General features: G+C 54.0%; 1 protein-coding gene across 4 annotated transcripts in view; it reads left to right on the top strand.

Moving 5' to 3' along the window:
- AGPAT3 (1-acylglycerol-3-phosphate O-acyltransferase 3) overlaps positions 1 to 21,533 on the top strand; it is a gene marked incomplete at its 3' end in the record, with an annotated part of 69,248 nt that overhangs the window by 44,982 nt on the left and 2,733 nt on the right. For 3 of the 4 annotated variants that reach the window (XM_084873684.1, XM_084873685.1, XM_084873686.1), the window contains exons 2-9: positions 9,814 to 10,040; positions 11,180 to 11,349; positions 11,901 to 12,062; positions 12,892 to 13,045; positions 13,559 to 13,661; positions 15,608 to 15,683; positions 18,400 to 18,598; positions 18,894 to 21,439. In XM_084873684.1, coding sequence (XP_084729810.1) covers positions 9,863 to 10,040; positions 11,180 to 11,349; positions 11,901 to 12,062; positions 12,892 to 13,045; positions 13,559 to 13,661; positions 15,608 to 15,683; positions 18,400 to 18,598; positions 18,894 to 18,982 — 1,131 coding nt within the window. In that variant the 5' untranslated portion in view covers positions 9,814 to 9,862. Of the gene's footprint in view, positions 1 to 9,813; positions 10,041 to 11,179; positions 11,350 to 11,900; positions 12,063 to 12,891; positions 13,046 to 13,558; positions 13,666 to 15,607; positions 15,684 to 18,399; positions 18,599 to 18,893; positions 21,440 to 21,533 lie in introns of those variants that run through there. The other variant, XM_084873687.1, reaches the window with a different exon arrangement.

Consider the following 21,533-nt stretch of genomic DNA (forward strand, 5'->3'; position numbering starts at 1 on the left):
TCTCACCAGACTCCATCGTTTCCTGGCTCTCCTGGAAAAACTGACCCCGCTGGAGGGAATAGAGGTCATGTCTGGCCTCGGCGGCTGCTCCCCCACAGGCCAGCGCGTCCTCAGTCCAGACCCTCCTGGTGCCCCGGGGGGGGGGGGCTCAGGAGGCCCCTCATTGCCTCTGTCTCATCCTCACGACCACAGTTCAGAGTCTGCGTGATAGCTTGTGTATCCTTGAAATCACAACCCCAGTGACAGTGTCATGAACTTGAAGTTGTAAGGGCGGGAGTGACAGGCTCTCTGCATTCCCAGGAGGAAGTGGGTCGGAGCGGCCCACAGGACAGAGCAGGGCCGGCCCTGCGGGTGGGTCGGGCGAGGTGTGCGCCATGACCTTGAACTGCCCGCGTCCAGCCCCTCGGGCCAGACCGCTCCGTGCTGCAGTCTGAGGAGGGCATCGACCGGCGGCGGGAAGTGAGGGAGCGGGGTCAGCCACGTGCCAGGTGCTGGGCAGACAGCATCACATGTTTGCTAACTGCTGGCAAACCTGTGGGCACACCGCGTTCACAATGGCAATCTTTATTTCGCCCCCCATTGGATCTTACGTTTCCCGGGTCTGAGTCTTGCTTTTGGAGACCATCCTGTATGTTAAAGCGTGTGCATCTGAGATGTGCCAAGTTTACGTTCGGATGGGAGCTCCGATAAGAGGCAGGTGCTGAGTGACAGGTGACCCTCCTTCCATGACTCGGGGTCAGGGCTGCGGGGGGACCGTGAGGGGCGTCTGGGGGCGCTCCCACCGCTGTGAGCAGAGGCCAAGGGTGGGTATTTGAAACCCAGTTCGTTTGTTCCATTTTGAATCCCTAACTTAAAAAAAAAAATCTACTTATTAAGTGTGTGACTCATAATGCCTCTTTAACTACAAATGTGACATTTTAAATCTTTGTCAGCGCCTTGGTTAAGGCTTGTTTCTCATGATAAAAACCACCCTGATTACCGGCAAGTTCTAGAGTGTGAGCAGGTGGCGCTTTCCCAGGACTCTCACTGTGTGTGTGTGTGTGTGTGTATGTCACAGAGGAAAAGCCGGTAGGAGGGTGAGGGTATCCCCTTTTCCCCCTCCCGCCCCCCCCCCCCCTTGCCCCACAGCTCTGCAGCTTCACACTCACTCGCCCAGCTGTGCACTCACCTGGTCTCTGCTGTTCCAGCCAAAATGCTCTCAGCAGCCTCCTGGATCTGCCCCGGAACCTCAGGGCTCAGTCCCGCTCTCTGCAGGCCCCATCTTGCCCCCAATTTCTTGTTAGCTGGCTGTCCTGTGACCTCAGGTCTCCGATGGGACTAAGGAAAGTCATGAACTTGCACTTTGCTTGGCTCTATTCTTGTAAGGGCGGGAGTGACAGGCTCTCTGCACTCCCAAGAGGAAGCCAGGACTCCCATGTAATTTGTGAATTTGAGAAATCCATTGTACACGCAGAGAAGCATGTCAGCCACCAGCTGGCTGATAATCACAGAGCAAACCTCCACCCATTTCTTGGCGAGTAAAACGTTGTTATTACAGCGGGCGGTTCATTGTCACAAAATTAGGTCTAAGTCAAGTTAGCTGTCACTGGGGTGTGTGTGTGTGTGTGTGTGTGTGTGTGTGTGTGTGTGTGCATGGTGTGTGCTTTGGAACTCGGCCCCCACTCCAGTGCTGTGGCCCCCAGCCCCTCGGGGTGCGCAGTGCCCGCAGCGCCCTGCAGGCCAGAGACCTGGCACAGGTCTGTTGTGCAGTCACCAGGTCCCGGAGCTTTTCACATCTCTCCCCGCCTCCTCCCCCCGCCGCCTCCTCCCCTCCCCTCTGCAAACACCAGAACAGCCTTGAAAAGGAAAAGATTCTGGAACTCGGAGAGGTGGGGTAGGTAGGGTGTGAGGGGTCCTGGAGGTGCTTCACCAGCTGCCTCCTCACCTGGTGGCACCGTGGCTCTGTGCCCCCAGGGCCCCACATCCCCGCTGTCCACAGACTGGAGCAGGCGTGCACCCTCCTACCGGGGTTCTGCAGTTTTGTTTTGTTTTTTAAGTATTTTAAAATATATATTTTTTGTTTATTTCAGTGAGGAAGGGAGAGGGAGAGAAACATCAATGATGAGAGGGAATCCTTGGTTGGCTGTCTCCTGCATGCCCTCTACTGGGGATTGATTCTGTAACTCAGGCATATGTCCTTGACCAAATCGAACCTGGGATCCAGTCCGAATGCCGGCACTCTAGCCATTGAACCAAACTGGCCTTTACTTAAAAAGATTTAAGCACCATTTTTAGAGAGAGGAAAAGAGAGGGAGAGAGAGAAACGTTGTTGGGCTGCCTCTTGCACGTCCCCTATCGGGGATTGGGCCCACAGCAGAGGCAGGTGCCCTGACTGGGAATCAAACCAATGACCTCTTGGTTCATGGGTCAAAGCTCAACCACTGGGCCACACCAGCCAGGCTGGTGTGTCATTTAGTTGTACCTTTATTACTCACTGGTGGAGCATATACCGTATTTTTCGGACCATAAGACGCACTTTTTTCCCCCAGAAGTGGGGGGAAAAGTCCCTGCGTCTTATGGTCCAAATATAGCCTACACATATACTGTAAAAAAAAAGTTTTTTTACTTGCCCGGCTCTGTGTGGTCTCTGTGTGCTTGCCAGGCTCTAAAATGGTTCTAAATGCTGCTGTTTACTTTACAGGGTTGATTACAGGTGTTTATGACTGTGATGTTGGGTTTTAATGCACATAAAATATTTTAGGACACTATTTGTTTCAGAATCTTTTTTTCTTCATTTCCCTTCTCTAAAAACTGGTGCGTCTTATGGTCCGGTGCGTCTTATGGTCCGAAAAATACGGTATCTAATGCTAAAAGATTCACTTAGTCCAGTAGTGGTTTTAAGTTTATTTAATATTCTATTTATTGTAATGGTATCTGAATACAATGGAAATACCAGTCTGTCCAAGTTGAAATAAATAAACGTGAGTACATATATATGTGCGTGCGTGTGTGTGTGTGTGTGTGTGTGTGTGTTGTTCCTTAGCCTGTAGCACTGTGCAGCCCATGCACAGCCTCCACCACACAGAGGGCCATCCCTGTCAGGGGCCCGGGGCTCCCACGGCCTCTCCTCTCACTGGTTCACACGTCTGTGCAGAGGCAGGACCACACTCTTGATTTTCTTCCTTTCTTTTTTTTTTTTTCTCCCTTGGGTTTTCTTTTTTCTTTTCTTTTTCTTTCTTCTTTTTTTTTTTTAATTTTTTTATTGATTAAGGTATCACATATTTGTCCTCAACCCCCCATTTCAATTATCAGCCTCCCCATTCATGCCCCTTCCCCCTATTGTCCTTGACCACTGGTTAGGCTCATATGTATGCACATAAGTCCTTTGGTTGATCTCTCCCTTTTACTTTATTTTATTTATTTTATATTTTATTAATTTTTTTACAGAGAGAGGAAGAGAAAGGGATAGAGAATTAGAAACATCGATGAGAGAGAATCATCGATCAGCTGCCTCTTGCACACCCCCTACTGAGGATGTGCCCACAACTAACGTACATGCCCTTGACTGGAATTGAACCTTGGACCTTTCAGTCTTCAGGCCGACGCTCTATCCACTAAGCCAAACCGGTTTCAGCTATCTCTCCCTTTTTATCCCCACCCTCCGTTTGAGGTCCAACAGTCTGACCCATGGCTCCTTATCTCTGGGTCTGTTCTGTTCATCAGTCTATGTTGTTCACCACACTCTTGATTTTCAAGGCTTCGTGGTATGTTGTGACCTTACGTTGGCCTCTTCCTTGGTTCTTTGTCATGGTTTCCTTGGCTGGTCTTGCCTGTTTGTTTTTCCATATGAACTGTAGGATCTATGTGTCTAATTCTGGGGGTAGGACTATTGGTTTTTTAATTACGGCTCAATTACATTTATAAACTAACTTAGAAAGTATCATTTATGTATTTCTGTCTAACAAACCGCCTCAATATGTAGCAATTAAAAGCAACCATTGTTTTGTTGGCTCACCACCCCAGGTCTCTGCGGGCTGGTTCCTCTCCTGGTCTCACTTGCAGTCCTTTGCATGGTTGTCGTCTGCAGGCAGCCAGCCTGGGACTGTGGGTCCATCTCTGCTCCACATGGTCCCATGGTGGCAGGCTGGCCCCAGCTTCCCCCCCCCCTGAGGCCCAGGGGCGCCGGGGAGGCTGCACGGCCTCTGAAGGGCCAAGCTCTGGAGTCCAGGACGTTCCTCCCACCACATCCCATTCCGAGCCCTGAAGCCAGCCAGGGCCCAGGGGCTGCAGTGGCCCATGCCTGCCAAAGGCACTGGTGAGAGCAGGGAGGGCAGTTAGGTGTTGCCACCTGTTGTTGCTCAGTATTTTTTGATTCGCTTAGTTCTGCTTTTGTATCTCGCAAGCTGTTGTAAGGTTTCATTGCATAGGCTTTGTTTCATTCTTCTGAAGTTTGGGAGTAGGTGTTTGGTCTTTTTATTGCAAACGTATACACTGCCTCCTCCACTATGCCTTCTGCTTTTGTGTGTTTGTGTGGATCCGTGGCTGCACGGACACATGACAGGGCCACGTGTCCTCATCCTCCTGGCCGCCGAGTGCTCAGACTCTGAGCTTGCATTCTGCTTGCAGGAGAGGAAATCCCTAGTCCTGACTTCCAGTGCTCCCCCTTTCTGCCTCCTGGAGAGGGACAACAGAGCCCCCAGGAAGCCGTGCACCGAGGGCGGAGGAGTCCCCGCAGCCCGGGCCCCACGTGTCCCTGTGTGGCCGAGCTCCCAGCTGCCGGGAGCTCCCGTCTTCAGTGCCTGGCTTCCTGGGCCGCTCTGTTGTCCCAAATGACCATCGAGGTCCAGTGACCTGGAACTGTCAAGTCACTGAAACTGTCCGGAAGTAAGCTCTATTGTCATCGTCTCTTCTAGTTACTTCAGTTAGAACTAGTTATTGAACATTATGAGAATGTTGATTTCTTCATGTTTTTACTGATATATTGATTTTAGAGAGAGAAGAAGGGGGGGAGGGGGGGAGAGAGAGATGATAGAGAGAGAGAGAGAGAGACATCGATTTGTTGTTCTACTTACTTATGCATGTGTTCCTTGGTTGATTCCTGTCTGTGCCCCGGCTGGGGATCGAACCCACAACTGGTGTATCAGGATGACACTCTAACCCGCTGCGCTGCCCGGCCAGGGTTCTGCATGTTGTATTTCATTCCTCTCAGGACTGCTGCCGTTACTGTTTACAGTAGCATTTTGGTTGCAGTGGATTCTCTTGGTCTAAGGATCCAAACCTGCTCTCTGCACATAATGATGTTGTTATTTCTCCGTCCTGACATTTAGACTTCTTGGTGATTTCAAAGGCTGATGAGGCTGGACTGGCAACAGATTATTGTTAGCAAAGTAGTATGTCATCTTTTTCCCCGTTACTGAAAGATAAGATGGTCCCCATGAGTGAGTTGACCCAAGAACTAAAGCTAGAACCTTTAAACCTCAAAAATAGGATTCATCTATTCTAAAACTTCAGTTGGAGTTGTAAATAATACCTTTGCTGCTTTCCAGCCTCCTTAAATAACACAGTGAGCATGGTACAGCCCTTTCTCAGCATTTTAGTGAGGTCAGGGTGGGCCACAATTGTTGTATTATGTTCTCATTCATGATGTCATTGAGGTGCTGCTGGGTCTGCAAACCTGCTCCCCAACACTGGACCCCATTGGGGATGGTGCTGATGGAGTCACCAGCTTGTCTCTGCCCCTTTGTGCTGCTGTCAGCAGGCTGTCTGCCTCCAGCACCCCCCTTCCCCGTGGTGTAATCTGGTGCTTCCCATTGGCTGTGGGCCAGGAGACCACACAGCACGCTCATCCAGGCTGTGTTTGAAGCGAGAGTAATGGAGAGCAGTATTTCCGTGTCCTCTCCCTTCTACCGACCACTGTCTCCTCAAGGTCAGACCGACTGCGGGAAAGACCGCACGGACAGGACCAGGTGAGGGGTGCTGTGTGCTCAGCTCGGAAGGGGAACTGGTCCCTGAGAGGCCGTCTCCCCGGAGCTCAGGAACCAGGGCCTCAGGTCACTGACGTGGCTGCGCTGGCACTGGCCAGCTCCTGCTCCAGCCAGAGAGAGCCACGTGGCTGTGGGCAGCCTGGGCTTTGTAGGGGATGGTGCAGCGTCAGGTCCTCTCCGCTCTCCTGCTGTCTTTTTTTTTTTTTTTTTTTTAATATATTTTATTGATTTTTTAATATATTTTATTGATTTTTTACAGAGAGGAAGGGAGAGGGATAGAGTTAGAAACATCGATGAAAGAGAAACATCGACCAGCTGCCTCTTGCACACCCCCTACTGGGGATGTGCCCGCAACCGAGGTACATGCCCTTGACTGGAACAGAACCTGGGACCTTTCAGTCCGCAGGCCGACGCTCTATCCACTGAGCCAAACCGGTTTCGGCTCTCCCGCTGTCTGATTGACGCGCAGTTGGCAGAGGCATGAACGGCACCCAGATGGAAGGGCTGACGTTGACCTCGCGTGTAAATGAAAGAGCCGTCCTCCCCATGCAGAGAAAGCCATTACCTTCTCTGCATTGAGCGAAGCCATGGAGACGCCTGGCCACACGCTGGCTTTCCACAGAGACCCTCAGGAGGCTCTCTGAAGGTCAGACCGTCTGACCAGCCAGTTCTTGAGGTTGAGAGCGACAAAGGGGCCAGGGCTGGGGAGAGGGTCCCCTGGGCGTCTGGTGATGGACTCCTAGGCAGGGGACGGGCTCACCCTTGAGCAGGGCGAGGCCTGGTCAGGGTTCACTGCCAGGCTGTGAACCCTGAGCAGCAGGGCCAAGTTTACAGAGGACATGGGAGGGGCCTGTGCTCTTCCTGGGAAAGGCCCGAGTGCTAAAAAGAAGTGAATTCCTTTGATGGGGCGCTGTCACGGTACCACAGGTGGGGACATAAGCAACAGAGATTCATTCCTCACAGTCTGGAGGCTGGAGGCTGAGGTCATGGTCATCACAGGTCTGGTTCCCCCTGAGGTCTCTCTCCTCGGCTTATGGACGCTGTCCTCTGCCCGTGTCCTCACATGGGCGCCCCTCTGTGAGCCTGTCCTCATCTCCTCTTAGAAAGACCTCTGTCCAATGGGATTAGGGCCCTCACCAGTGACCTCGTTTAACTCGGTTACGTTTATAAAGACCACATTCCCACCTACAGCCACATCCTGAGGCCCTGGAGTTAGGGCCCCAGTGTTTCTTTTTGGGGGACACAGTTCACCCGTCATGAGGTGCCAGGGTCAGGTCTGAGAATGGCCAGGGCTCCTGGTTCCCAGCTCTCCCCTTCACCGCCGGCCTTGAGAAGGAGCAGTGGGTGACAGGGGCCACAGGTGCAGAATTAGCAGAAGCACCTGGAGCAGGGGTCTTCAAACTACGGCCCGCGGGCCACATGCGGCCCGCAGAGGAGTCTGATCCGGCCCGCCAGGTTTTTTGGGCAGTGAGCGCAGCCGAGATGTTACAGTAGGAATTAGTAGTTCATATAGTCCGGCCCTCCAGCTCTCTGAGGGACCGTGATCTGGCCCCCACTTTAAAAAGTTTGAGGACCCCTGCCCTGGAGGGACAGCATCGGGCCGTGGAGGGTCCCTCTGCTCAGGGGCGCTGCAGCTGGGAGGTCTGGGTCTGGTGCCCAGCCCTTCCTGCCTGACTGGGACTCTCGCTGGCTTCCTGGAGCCGTGCCTCGGGCCTGTGAGGCTCACCTGTTGTAAAACTATTTTTAGCTCGGCCTTGCTGAGCCACCTGGCTCACTCCCCTCTCTGAGTGGCCAGCAGCCTGTCCCCAGGGGGTGGGGGTTTGTGAGTGGGGGTGACACCACCCTGTATCTCCCTTTGGGGAGGGTGATCATGCAGCTGAGAAGCTGGGGTCCTAGTGGCCTGTACAGGGGCCACAGAACCCAGGCGGCAGCCACCTCAGCCGGGGAGCAGGCCGCGCAGGTGCCAGGCTCCTGGAACAATCTAAGCCTGTCATCTACCGACGGGACTTAGAAACGGCTCAGGATCAGGTTTCCTCACCATCTCCGAGCTCCGAGGATGGCGTCTGAGCATTAATGAGCAGGCCCTGTGGATGGGTGGGCCGGCTGTCCGCCTTCAGGGCCTGGCCTGGCTCTCCTCTCAGGTACAGCAGCAGCAGAGGCTTCCCCACGGTGCGGGGCCTCCCATGCTGTCCTCCAGGGTCACATGATGGGGGAGGAGAAGGGCTGGGGTCCAGGCCTTTTCTCAACGGAACCCTGTCTTCACGCGTCAGACACAGAAACCAGGAGCAGCTTGTGGCCGAGGGCTCGCCGTGGCCTCACCCGTCCTGAGCCGCAGGCCCTCTGGTCCTCAGTTTCCCCAGATGTAACACAGGGAGGTCAGAGGCCAAGAACCTGCAATATTGAAATTATGACGTTATAGTCATCTGTCTGTGGAGTCTTGTCTGCTGTTGGTGGAAGTGGGTGTTGGCCGGGTCCGTTAGTTACTATAATCATTGCAGTGGTCGGCAAACTCATTAGTCAACAGAGCCAAATGTCAACAGGACAACGATTGAAATTTCTTTTGAGAGCCAAATTTTTTAAACTTAAACTTCTTCTAAGGCCACTTCTTCAACAGATACTCGCCCAGGCCGTAGTATTTTGTGGAAGAGCCACGCTCAAGGGGCCAAAGAGCCGCATGTGGCTCGCGAGCCGCAGTTTGCCGACCACGGCATTAGAGTAACGGATTGTTTTCTGATGCTGCGTAACTAGTGTCCCGGCACGGTGCTGTAAGACAACATGAGGCCTTCACCGCCCTCAGCTCCTCAGGGTCACCCCTGCAGGCAGGCCTGGCTGGGCCGGGCGGTGCTTACGGTCTGCGGGCATCTGAAGGCTTGTCTGGGCCTGGAGGGTCAGCGTCCACGCTGGCCTCTCTCCGGGCACAGGTCTGGCTCCCTCCCCATCCAGCACCCCCTGCTCCAGTGCCCTCCCTGGCAGCTGCTTCCCCTGAGCCAGCCAGGCAAGGACCCCGCTATGACTCGGCCTGGGAAACCCCCGGCACCGTTTCTGGCGGTCAGTTATTCTCCAGGCACAGGGATGCCAGGGGCTGGGCGGCTGGTCCCTGGTGCGCTCAGCTCGCCAAGTGCGGCAGGGGCAGGCCTGCAGGGCGCTCAGCAGGGTGCACGCAGCACAGTCACGTGCCAGCTGGGACTCGCCAGGGCCTGAGTCACAGCTTCCCTGTCTCTCTCCTCACAAGGGGAATTGTCGGGCAGCACCCAGAGCAGGCACAACCCCAGAATGCGAGCTCTGGCGTCACCTTCAGAGCTAAGAATTGCACGTTGGAGAGAAGGGGAGAAACACCAGTTAAGTCCTTGGAGGAGTTGGCGCTTTTGGGTTAGAAACCAAAACAAAAGCCTTTTAGCTTAAAAAAGGCAGTCATGTGTTTTATTTCATGTGCAACTTAATTTTTTAAAATAAGATGCTAAAAAAAAAGTTGAAATTACCCACAATGCCTTTACCTAGAGATCATCGCTATTTATATTTGGGTGCATTTCTTCTAGTCTTCTTCCTTTCTTACGTGCCTGGGTATGTGTGGTTCATGTATGTGTATGTGTATGTGTATGTGTATGTGGTGTGGTGTGTGTGTGTGTGTGTGATATGTGGTGTATGTGTGACACATGGATAGATGCTGTGTGCCAGGTCCCTGTATGTCCTGTGCTGACCCGTAGAAGCTCCTGAGCCTGCCATTGGGCTCCTCCTCGGGCTGCAGACCTGGGCTCTGAGGTGGGGACCATGGGCTTCCCTTCCGCTTGCAGCTCTGGACTCTGGGCCCTGGCTCACGCCCTGACTGCTGCCCCTGTCCCGGTCCCTCCAGGACGGCTGTTCTCAGTGAAGGACCTTGCTCTCGCTACTGAGGAGTGACCATGGGCCTGCTCGCCTACCTGAAGACCCAGTTCGTCCTGCACCTCCTCATCGGGTTCGTCTTCGTGGTGAGCGGGCTGGTCATCAACTTCATCCAGCTCTGCACCCTCGTCCTGTGGCCCCTGAACAAGCAGCTGTACCGCCGGCTCAACTGCCGCCTCGCCTACTCGCTCTGGAGCCGTGAGTACCGCGCGCACCGCTGGGCCTGCTGCGGGGCGGGGCCCTCAGGAGGCGGGGGGTCACTCACGGGCGTGTGCAGAGATGCTCTACCCACGCTCGCCATGAGGGCCAGAGGTGGCATCCCGACCCTGGCCTTGGGCCTGCAGCGGTGGCAGCTGCGTGAGGTTTAGCTTTGGGACTTGGAAATAAAACTCAGCCCACCAATAGCAGCCCTCACAGCTGCCAGTCCGTCCCACTGCTCCTGGGCACCCGCCCCCTCTCTCGGGGCCTGTCATCCCACCTGCCTCTGTCACCTCTCTGAGTCACGTACCTGTGTGCGGACGTGCATGTCTGTTACCTGTGCCCTGTGTCTGTGTTTTTGTACATACGAAATCAATCCATCGTGGGCTGTCAGATGGACAGACGAAAGCTGTGAAATGGAGTTCATGTCACATGCTGTTCTCCCAGTGGCCCTGTGAGGAAGCCACTCTTTTTAAAAAAAATTAATTTCTTTATTGATTAAGGTATCACATATTTGTCCTCAACCCCCCAGGAAGCCACTCTTATCTCCTTTCTGTAAATGGGGAAACTGAGGCTCAGAGCCCCGGCTCCAACCACCGGGCTGTCTTGGAAGTGTTCCCTGGCCTCCATCCCCAAGGGTCGGTGCCCTTGGAAAACAGAGAGGCTAGGGCTCAGCACAGAGGGAGCGGGCTGTGCTGTGTGACCTGCCTGTGCCGCCCACTCAGCCATGCTGCTGACCACAGGACCCGGCTGGCTGTGCCCACACCCACCCCTCCCCCATTCTGTGGATGAAATGGGCGCTATTCCAAAAACCCACAGCACAGGTGGAAATATTAACTGGACACAAGATAACTATCTAAAATGCCAGTTTTCCTAATTCTTTTTCTGCTACTTTCTGGCAGTTTCATTTGTCTTCTCCCCAACTTTTGCTTAGAGAAGGTAATCACAAGTTAGGAAAACTTATTTTATTAAATGTAAGCCACCTGAACCCATGTGTAGCCCAAAAGCGCAGTCCGGATGGAATACTGGAAAAGCCCCGCCCGCGGGCGGCAGAGCCGGGCCTGGCCTGTGCTCCCTCCCCAGGGAGGCGGGCCGGAGCGCAGCTGTGTGCCCACACCCTGCCCCCCGTGTGCCCGCAGAGCTGGTCATGCTGCTGGAGTGGTGGTCCTGCACGCAGTGCACGCTCTTCGCCGACCAGGCCACCATCGACCGCTTGGGGAAGGAGCACGCCGTCATCATCCTCAACCACAACTTCGAGATCGACTTCCTGTGCGGGTGGACCATGTGTGAGCGGTTCGGGGTCCTGGGGGTGAGTGATGTGGGGGGCCCAGGGCGGTGCTGGCCTGGCTCTCTGGGGCCCGGGCTTCCTCTCCTCCCGTTTTAGCTCCTGGCCCCTGAGCTGGGGGTCGGGCACATGGCTGGCCTCAGGTGCCTCGATGGAGGCTGCTCAGGCCTCCTGAGGTCGGCTGTCCCGCCTCTCCTCTCCTAAGCCTTACTGTTACCCTGCGAGTCCCCAGAGCCTCAGTGAGCCGCTGCCCGGTGCAGTGTGAACACCCTGAGCCAGGCCCAGGGCTCCCACCACGGTGGGCACTGTGCGTGGCATCCCCGTCCTCCTCCGGAAGGCCCGGCCTTGCCGCCAGTTCCCGTGGCTGCGTCCTGGGCACCCTCCCTCTGCCAGGCCTGCGCCCTGGTTTCCTCATCTGTAGGAAGGCATGCCTGCACTCTCGGGTCAAGCTGGTCCCAGTGCCCACACTCAGGGCCAGGGTGCCCCTGTGGACATAGTCACGACCACCACGCCAGGCCCGGGGCGCCCGGGGCACCTCCAGCCGAGAGCGCACTACCTGTCCCTCCTCCCCGCAGAGCTCCAAGGTCCTGGCCAAGAGGGAGCTGCTGTGCGTGCCCCTCATCGGCTGGACGTGGTACTTCCTGGAGATCGTGTTCTGCAAGAGGAAGTGGGAGGAGGACCGGGACACCGTCATCGCAGGCCTGAAGCGCCTGGCCGACTACCCTGAGTACATGTGGGTGAGTCCGTGCACACACGTGGCCCTGGCAGGGAGGCTGCGCTGGCTGGTGCCACCTTACACGTATGACCATGACCTGCATCACGAGTGGGAAGGCCAGGCCGACTCACAGCAGGGCCCAGGGGCCACCTGCTCCCGCTGCCCCCATTGAGAGCCAGAGCGGGGAGGGAGGGCGGCACCTCCCTGCACAGCAGAGTGGGGTCCCCTGAGAGGAGTGGGTGCCCAGGCAGCGCAGGCCGAGGAGCCCCCTCTGCAGGGAGGGCCTTCTTTAGAGGTGGCTGCAGAGCGACCCCTAGTGACCTGCAGGTCTGGGTGAGTTCATCCTTCAGGGCGGACAAGAGTCACAGGGCACGTGACACAAGACAGGGGACGCGGGGCACCACCTGTAGCAGCAGCCAGGGCCCGGAGCTGGGGGGAGGGACTCCAAGCCCCTCAGATGCGTTTGACCACACCCGCCTGGAGTCACGGTGTCAGGCGGCTCAGATCTGTGTCCCTGTCGCGCCTTCTTTCTGGCCTCAGAGCTGCCTCCTCACTGAGCGTTTCTACCTCGTGTGTTTTCCGCTCCAACCAGACGGTGCTGCCCAGGGCCTCCACGTGTCCTCCTTCCTGTTGCTCTGAGAATGAGCGCCGTGCTGTTGGCTGCTGGGGAGGGGCTGTGTGTGGGGGGAAGATTTTAGGGCAGGTTGTAACCCTAAAATAAAAGGACATTTCCAAGTGCCTGTCCCTGGAGCAGCGCTGTCATTCCCGCCGATCGGACAGCAGGCGTTTGCTGCCCGGCCGGCTCCCTGTGCCCGGACGCCCCTCCAGCCCCTGCCCCTGTGTCCTCCTAGTTCCTCCTGTACTGCGAGGGCACGCGCTTCACCGAGAAGAAACACCGCGTCAGCATGGAGGTGGCCGCCTCCAAGGGGCTGCCCCCCCTCAAGCACCACCTGCTGCCTCGCACCAAGGGCTTCACCACCGCGGTCCAGTGCCTGCGCGGGACAGGTAAGAGCCCGGCCCAGAGCCGGGACGCTGGTCCCCGGGCCCCACGCCGAGCGAGAGGTGACAGCGGTCCAACGCCACGTGAGAGAATCACATGTAAACTAATGTAAGCTACAGGACAGAGAAGGGAGGACCGTGTGAGCGGAGTTAACACGTTGTAAGATCCTGGTACCATTTCTGAGGTGATAGAATGCTAGTTAGTGGGAAAGTAACTAAAATAATCGAAAAGTATAAAACTGAAAACCTTATAAAGGGGAAAATATATATATATCTTACCCCAGAAGAGGCAAGATGAGAGGGGCAGAGAGCAGTTAGAAGAGGCAGAGAGTGGATTTAGATGCACACACGCCAGCAAGCAGTCAGTGAGCACAGGAGGTGTGGTCAGTTAAATGTACAACCAAACGTGGGGAGTCGGCAAAGAGAACGTGACCCGCGTGACAGCCGCTGGGCTCAGTGCCGGGTGCGGGGTGAGGGGTGAGCGGCAGCCCGGCTCACCCTGCACCCCGGCCCCCGCAGTCGCAGCCATCTACGATGTCACGCTGAACTTCCGGGGAAACAAGAACCCGTCTCTGCTGGGGATCCTCTACGGGAAGAAGTACGAGGCGGATATGTGTTTGAGGTGAGCTCCGTGCCCGGCGGGCTCCCCACCCTGCCCGGTGCCCCCCACCGGGCCGTCCCAGCCCCAGCACACGGCTCCCCTCACCCCGGGCTTAATGCCGTATTTCTGTGGCCTTTGTTAGCACCCGTGATTTCAGCCCAGAATTTAAGGGATCAGAGTCTGTAGGAGTCCAAGGGAGGAGGGTCTGTCTTGGGTTTCACACCAAGTGGCTCCCGGAGCCAGTGAGACGCGACAGAGGGAGGCACCAGGTGTCCGTGCTGAGCCGGGCTTTGTTCTGAGAGGCAGGCGGGGCCTCTCCCGGGAGTGACCTTCATTCGCACAAGATCAAGGTCAGCGACCAGGAGAGTGGTCCCCGGATGGCGACTGCATGTCTCATGGTCAGCTTTGACTCTCCAAGTGTCTCTGGCTCATGAAGAGAAGATAATTGATCCCCGAAATACCTTTTAAACATAAAGCAGTGGAGATTACACTGTTAGTAAAATGGTGTTGTGACTTTGATTCCAGCTCAGGACAGAAGCCCAGGCAGGGCTTCCACGGCCGTCTCCTGTCTGGGTCTCCCCGGTTGAACGGCCAGTGACGCGCCCCCCCCTTCCCCCCTCCCCGCCGTGTCATTCAGATTTTCCCCAGAGGCTGGCCCTTCCCTGGTGTAGAGACCACACAGACAGGCTCTGTGTTAGCGCCCTGGCCTGCTATCTGACCACAGCGACTCCGTCACCATCCTGGCCAGTGTGATTGGCCAAGGCTCAGACAGGCCTCTGCATTGCCGTCTGGAGAGCTTGACCAGCACAGCTTTTAAAGAAAATACCACCCAGACGTGGCTGGCGGTCAGTTGTCAGAGCATTGGCCTGTGCACCAAAGGGATGCAGGTTTGCTTCCTAGTCAAGGGCACATACCTGGGTTGCAGGCATAACCCACGTACATCCAAGTTCTCAATGTTTAGAGCAAAAAGTCTGAGAGATCTTAAAACAGGACATGACCCTTCACCTGGCTCTCCTCTCACTGTGGGCCCCTCTGAAGTGGGCAGCGGGCTCCTGTTGTGAGTTATTCTGGCTCAGGTGTGCTAGTGATCTTGAAGCACAACAGTTGCTGTGAAAGCGGTTCTTCACGCCAGCCGGTTTGGCTCAGTGGATAGAATGTCAGCCTGCGGACGGAAGGGTCCTGGGTTCGATTCTGGTCAAGGGCATGTACCTCGGTTGCAGGCTGGTCAGGGCCCCTGTTCGGGGTGTGTGCAGGAGGCAACTAATGGATGTGTTCCTCTCACATTGATGTTTCTCTCTGCCTTTCCCTTTCTCTCCCACTCTCCCTAAAAACCGATGGAAAAATATCCTCAGGCGAGGATGAACAACAACAACAAAGAAAGTGGTTCTTGTCCTGCTAAGCTTCCAGGTGGACACCTCCTCTCACGGGGCTGGCGATCTAGCTGGTGATTAGGCTTATAAATAAGTTCGTGTCCTAACCGAAGTCAGCTGTTTGCTCATTGAGATTAAAGTTCTAAACCTCTGTTGTTTTTCATATTTGAAGCAAGTAGATTTCATTTGTGAAAGACACAATCTTCTTTGCCTAACGAAAGACTCCAAGTCCTAATTATTTCCAATGAGTGAACCGATAAGAGAGACCAAACCTCCTGCTGAGGTTAATGCAGGGTCACCCTTCGCAGAGGAGCTGGGGCACGGCCTTCTCACTGCACTGCTCCTGGGGACCCCTTGTGACACCCTCCCCCTATCCCATGGACATAGACGCGGCGTGGCCCCCTCTGCAGCGCCCTGCAGGCCCTGGGGGACCCCCAAGGAGAAGTGACTTGGATGCTTGTGTGTTTTTGGGAAGTAAGAGTGAGGTTGATGAGCAGGAGCAGGCCAGCAGGCCACCCTGATGCACAGGTGTTCCCCCATTTTCAGTTTGCTGTCACCTACGCATTCACCTTGCTCTCGATCTTCTTCCCGAAACAGGAGGTTCCCTCTGGAAGAGATCCCGCAGGATGAGAAGGAAGCGGCCCAATGGCTCCACAAGCTGTACCAGGAGAAGGTAAAGGCGAGCTACCGGGCTCTTGGGCGGCAGCCGGCAGGCCGGCTCCCTGTGGGGCAGGAGTTCCCAAATGCTTCTTTCTAATTCTTTCCTTTCATTTTTCTCAGCTTTGAGAAATTAACAAACTAGAGGGAAATATAAGGGTAACAGTGCTTATGTAACTATGGCGGATAATAATTGATCACATTTGTTCCATTTTTTCATGTAAAAGAAATAGATATATAACATGTACATATGTGTATATATATGGTTTGCAAGAAGAAACACACTATAGATGACAAGATTCATACGATCACACCCAGCCCCACCTCCATTCTCGCATGACATGCCTCATTCCTGACTCTTAATTTTGTTTTATTTTACATATACAAATATACAGGACACTAGATTTTTGTTTTCTGAGGGAGGCTTAGATAATCAAGAAATCCTTTCAGGATATAATAAATATTTTTGTTATATACTATTATAAAATAATAAATGCATTGATGAGCTTGCAAAAAATAAGGGAAATCTCTAGGAATAAAAAAAAAAGGAGATGGATGCCCTAGGCAGTTTTATTCAGTGGTTAGAGCATCAGCCCTTGGACTGAAGGGTCCCGGGTCCGATTCCCTCCAAGGGCACATACCTCAGTTGCAGGCTCAATCCTCAGCCCTGCTTGGGGCACCTGCCGGAGGCAACCAATTAATATGTCTCTGTGTATTTCCCGCTCCCTTCCATTCTAAAAACCAGTGGAAAAATATCCTCGGGTGAGGATTAACAAAAAAAGATGGAACTGAGACCTGTAGTAAGCCTGGGGCTGACACAGCCACATTCTCCTGGTGGAGTTTGCTGGTCTCCTTAACCCAAAGTCTGCCTGCCTGGAAACAGAAGGCAAGGGTTTGGTGTTATTCAAGGCAGAAGTTGGAACTGGAAACGCTACTTGAAGCTGGAGCCCTCTGAGAGCTTTACCCTCAGAAAAGTTAAACTAAAAACATTGACCTTCCAGCACAGGGAAATGACTGAGCTTTCCTTTCTTGGTCTCAAAAAGTCCCCCTGGTAAGTCACAATCACAAGCCTGCCTGCAAACAGGTTTGGGGTTTGAATTTACACTCATAACATAGTTCAAGAACAAAGAGAAAATATCAGCATAAAAAGTGGTTCCAGGAAAATCTCTCTGGAGTTCCTGGGAGAAGCATGGGCAAAACTGGAAGAACATGACTCCAAACCTAAGCTGTCCATGATTAGCTCAGGTAAAACTGTGCTGGAGATGAGCTCAGAGCCAAAATCAATCATGGGCAAGACAGACAGAAAAGCAAAACCCTCCAAAAACCTCAGCTAAGGGAACTATCAGACAGAGACTAAAACCAGTATTTTTGAAATGATTAAGCACAAAAGAAGGAACTGGAAAGAAAAAAGCAAGACCTATGGGAAAAAATGAGTCAGATTTGGGAAAAACCAAGCAGAATTTACAGACATGAGAAATCTCGTCACTGATAGTAAAATCTTAATAGATTAAATACCAGATGGGATACAGCTAAAGAGAAGTGAGTAGGAAAGATTTAGGGGATATTACTCAGAATGCAGCCCGGAGGAAGTGTAACTATGAAAAGAAGGCTAAAATGTATAGAGAATAGACTTAGAGGTCCAGTAGGTAACTGTTAAAAAGTCCAGAGAAAGTAGAAGGAATGGTGAAGGGCAGTTGTCACAGCTAATAACCATAAAACTGCTAGAAATGATGGACATAGATTTCAATAGGTTCATGAAGTACAGTTTGAGATAAAATAAAAGGGAAAAGTTCATCCCTGCTTGGCAATGAAATTCCAAAACACCAAAGACAAAAGGAGATCTTGGAATCACCAGAGAGAAAAGACATACTACCCACAAAGGAATGACCAGGAGGTTATCAGAGACATATCTCTTACTATGTATCAGAATTTTTTAAAGTATTACATATTCTATCCTCTTAATAACCACACACAACATTATACATGCACACACATGTACACACAAAACATAGTAAAGCCAGAGGAGAACAAATAAAAATAGCATAAATGATTTACACAGGAAGAAAAGCTACAAAAGAGTGAATCAACAGCACCAAAAGCTTTTCCTTTAAAACTATTATAAAATAGAAAGCCTTGGGCAAGACTGACCAATTAACAAAGAATGATGACATTAATAGAAATAAAAAGGATGACCCAACCAAAGAGCAGAGAGTGAAAATAACATGCTTTATGCTCACACAATTGAAAACTTAGATGAAACATATAATCTACACTAATAAAAGGGAAACATGCAAATTAACCATCACTCAGCTACACCCACAAGCCATGCCCACCAGCCAATCAGGAGCAAATATGCAAATTAACCCAACCAAGATGGCGACCGGCCACAGCTGGAGAAAGCAGGAGGCTTGGGTTGTCCTGGCAATGGAGGAAGCCAAGATTCCTGCCCACCCTGAGCATGTGCCCTGACCGGGAATTAAACCATGACCTCCTGGTTTATAAATTGATGCTCAATCATTGAGCCACACCGGCTGGCACAGGTGTTTTTACAAGCTTTTGGTACAAACAGCCAAGGTCTGTGGGAAGGTCATGCCCTTTTGTCTCCCGCCCGCAGCGCACGATTCTCCAATCCCCGGGGTGCTTGCCAGGAGGAGCTGTGTTTCCGTCCCCGCGTGCTCTCGGGGTACGAGCACAGCATGTAATGACACCACTCTTCCTATGGGCTCTTGCAGGACGCTCTGCAGGAGACGTATAACGAGAAGGGTGTGTTTCCGGGGGAGCCGTTCAGACCTGCCCGCCGGCCGTGGACACTCCTCAACTTCCTCTTTTGGGCCACGGTTCTCCTGTCTCCTCTGTTCAGCTTTGTCTTGGGCGTCTTTGCAAGCGGCTCTCCCCTCCTCATCCTCACGTTCCTGGGCTTCGTCGGGGCAGGTAAGGAACATGAAGGCTGCTGCAGCTCACGCCCCGGGCCTGCCGTGCCCCATGGGGGTGCCCAGGCCTGCAGACCACCACGGTGCCCGGGAGGCATCGAGGAGCCGGGATCCAGGCAAGGCCTCTCGGCCTCAGCACGGGCTCCAGCTGCCCCGCTGCGGGAGCCACCTGCTCCGTGGGGACTGGGCGTGCGGGCGTAGAGGGCGGGCGGGAGGGGTCTGCCTGCCACCCCACAGGCCTCCCAGCAATGATTTCCCAGTCGATCCATCTAACCCACCTTTCTCCTGTTTTAAAGCTTCCTTTGGAGTCCGCCGACTAATAGGAGTAACTGAAATAGAGAAAGGCTCCAGCTACGGGAACCAAGAATTTAAGAAAAAGGAATAATTAATGGCTGTGATTGAACACACTTACCTTGATGGTGGTGTCTGATTAACTCAATTAAAACCAGAACCACACACACAGAGGAAAAAAAAAAAAAGACACTTAGAAACTATTTTCTTATTAACTGGTGACTAATATTAACCAATAAACTTGAGCCAAGAGTAAAGAAATGAGAGAGCCTGCCGGATGGAGACTTCGCAGCGCCCCCTGCAGGGCTGCCTGTCGCTGTGGGAGACGGGGTCCTCTCTGGGCGGTGGCCCCGGGTCCGGGATTCCCCCAGCGCCGTTGCTCGAGGACTCTGCTGGCCAGAGAGAGCCTCTGATGCTTTCTCTTCTTAAACTCGGGTCCCGTTTCCGTTTGTACCTGTGATTTTGGGAACGCCCTGGGCCCTCGCTGCTCCCCGCACCCCAACAAACTCTCCTCAGACTCTTCCCCAGGCCTCCTGGGTGCCGATGTCACAGCCTCTCTGGTCCCCAAGGCAACCAGCATCTTGACTTCCGGACAGTAGGGCGGGGAGCTGGGTGGCCGGGCACGGTGGAGACCGTGCTCTGGTGATAAGCACACACTGGGTGTCGAGTGGATGGGGCCGGCCCGGGCCGGCCGCTGGCAGATGCTGTGCCGTCTCCTCCCTGAGCCTGGGTGTGAGTCCCCGAGGGCGCGGGTGCGGTGAATGTAGCTCCGCTGCCCTTTCCCTGTGGCCCTGAGGGCGGTCCCTCTGCTGGGTGCTGGGAGGGCCACGCGGGGCCAGTGCCCTCTCCCCGCAGCCCCAGGACCCGTGATGCTTCTTAAGAAGCAGTGTCCCACCCAGTCTGTCTTCTGAGATGGTTGGAGACTGTTAGCACAGGGCCTGTTAGCCTCTAGAGATGCCATTTTCACAGTTGATCTGTCGGTGGCGCTCAACTCCCTGATGAAAATGAGCCGTGGCGAGCCGTCCCCCATCCCATCGCCCGCCCGGCCCTGAGCAGGCACCCTTGTCTGGCCAGGGCCTGCTTCTGACCAGGTGGGTGGCCTCGTGGCCTGGCGGTGCCCACACCCACAGGTGCCGGTGGAGTGTCTCCCCGGGTCCCCTCAGCCTGTGCTTGGCTTACGTCCTCCCAGCAGCCTTTGCAGGCGGGGCCCTGGAGGGAGGCTGATCCCGCAGATGGAGCCTGGCCGGCGGGAGGCTGCTGGGCAGACGCAGTGGGAACCAGGGCTCCTCCCGCCTCGCCGGCTCCGCTCAGCCATCCCACCGCACTCGGCTGCTTTGGACTTCCTTCTTAAACCTTCACGTTGGCTTTTTTTAAAGTCACATTTTCCGCCTTTTTTTTTTTTTTTTTTTTTTTTTTAGCAAGGGAAAGAAAACGAATGGGTATTATCTCTGACACGCTGTAACCAGCATTCCGAACAGAGTCAGGTTGGATTTTCTAGAAAAGCAGAGGAAAGAGAAATAAGAGGAATTAGAAACTGAATTGAAAGAAGAATAATGTACTGGCCCTACGTATGCATTGGGGAAGATTTGTCAGGCTGGCATCAGTGCTCTGTAACAACGATGCCCTCCTGGGGTTTGGGTTTGGGGGCCATGCAGAGATGGGCACTCCAGTTCCCGTGTCCCAGGGCGAGTGGGTGCAGCTCCTGTGGGCTGAAGATTCAAAAACAGTTCAAAACGCTTTTGTTTCAGAGCTGCGCGCGCTCGCCTCTGTCCCGAAGCTCGGTCCCCGCCCCCTCAGGGCCAGCGGCCACCTGAGAGTTGATTTCTCTCCATCCCACGCTGCTCACCTGTCTTCATGCGTGTTCATCCATGTCATTGGCTGAGTCACGAATGCCTAAATCAGCTTAAAGGGAACCAGAGGGAGGGTCCTATGGACGGAGCCCCACCAGGAAGATGCAGATTTAGATCCTTTACCACTTACATCAATAGTCTTGGTTTCCCAGCTAAGCCCCCTTTCCCTGAAATTAATTTATAACATGGGACTTCTACATCTAGGCGATGAGTGAGCCGTGCAGAGTCCTGTAAATGGAGCCTGAGACCAGGGTGTAGGTTTCCAATCTCAGTGATTCCTCCCGATTGGACGTGGGTCAGCTCGTGCATTGGACGCGGAGCCCTTCGGGAGCAATAAAAACTCCACCGGGAATGTGCGGCCTTTTTTTTGGGTGGGGGGGGGGGAGAGAGAGAGAGAGAGAGGGTGGATGTTGCTTTCACTTCAGAAGGAAAGGGGAGGGGAGCCCTTTTAATTTTTTACCTTAAATTAATAAATTGCAGAATTGTGCTTTTCTTTATTCTTTGCCTTTACACTCGCTACTGAGTGCCATCTGCTGCTGATGGTGCCATGTCACCTTCAGGCTGAGGGTGGGACAGGCCCTGCTGGTTGCAGTTATGGTGTGCTCTCCAGGCATAAAGGGCGGTCCCGGGTCAGTCAAGGCTGAGAGGTGTTTTCTGCCCCTCCCTGCTGGGGCTGTCTGCTGTCCCTCCCTGCTGGGGCTGTCTGCTGCCCCTCCCTGCTGGGGGGTCTGCTGCCCCTTGCTGCTGGGGGGGGGTCTGCTGCCCCTCCCTGCTGGGGGGTCTGCTGTCCCTCCC

Source organism: Pipistrellus hanaki (assembly GCF_964339955.1).
Source record: "Pipistrellus hanaki genome assembly, chromosome: 2".
NCBI classification, from domain to species: Eukaryota; Metazoa; Chordata; class Mammalia; order Chiroptera; family Vespertilionidae; genus Pipistrellus; species Pipistrellus hanaki.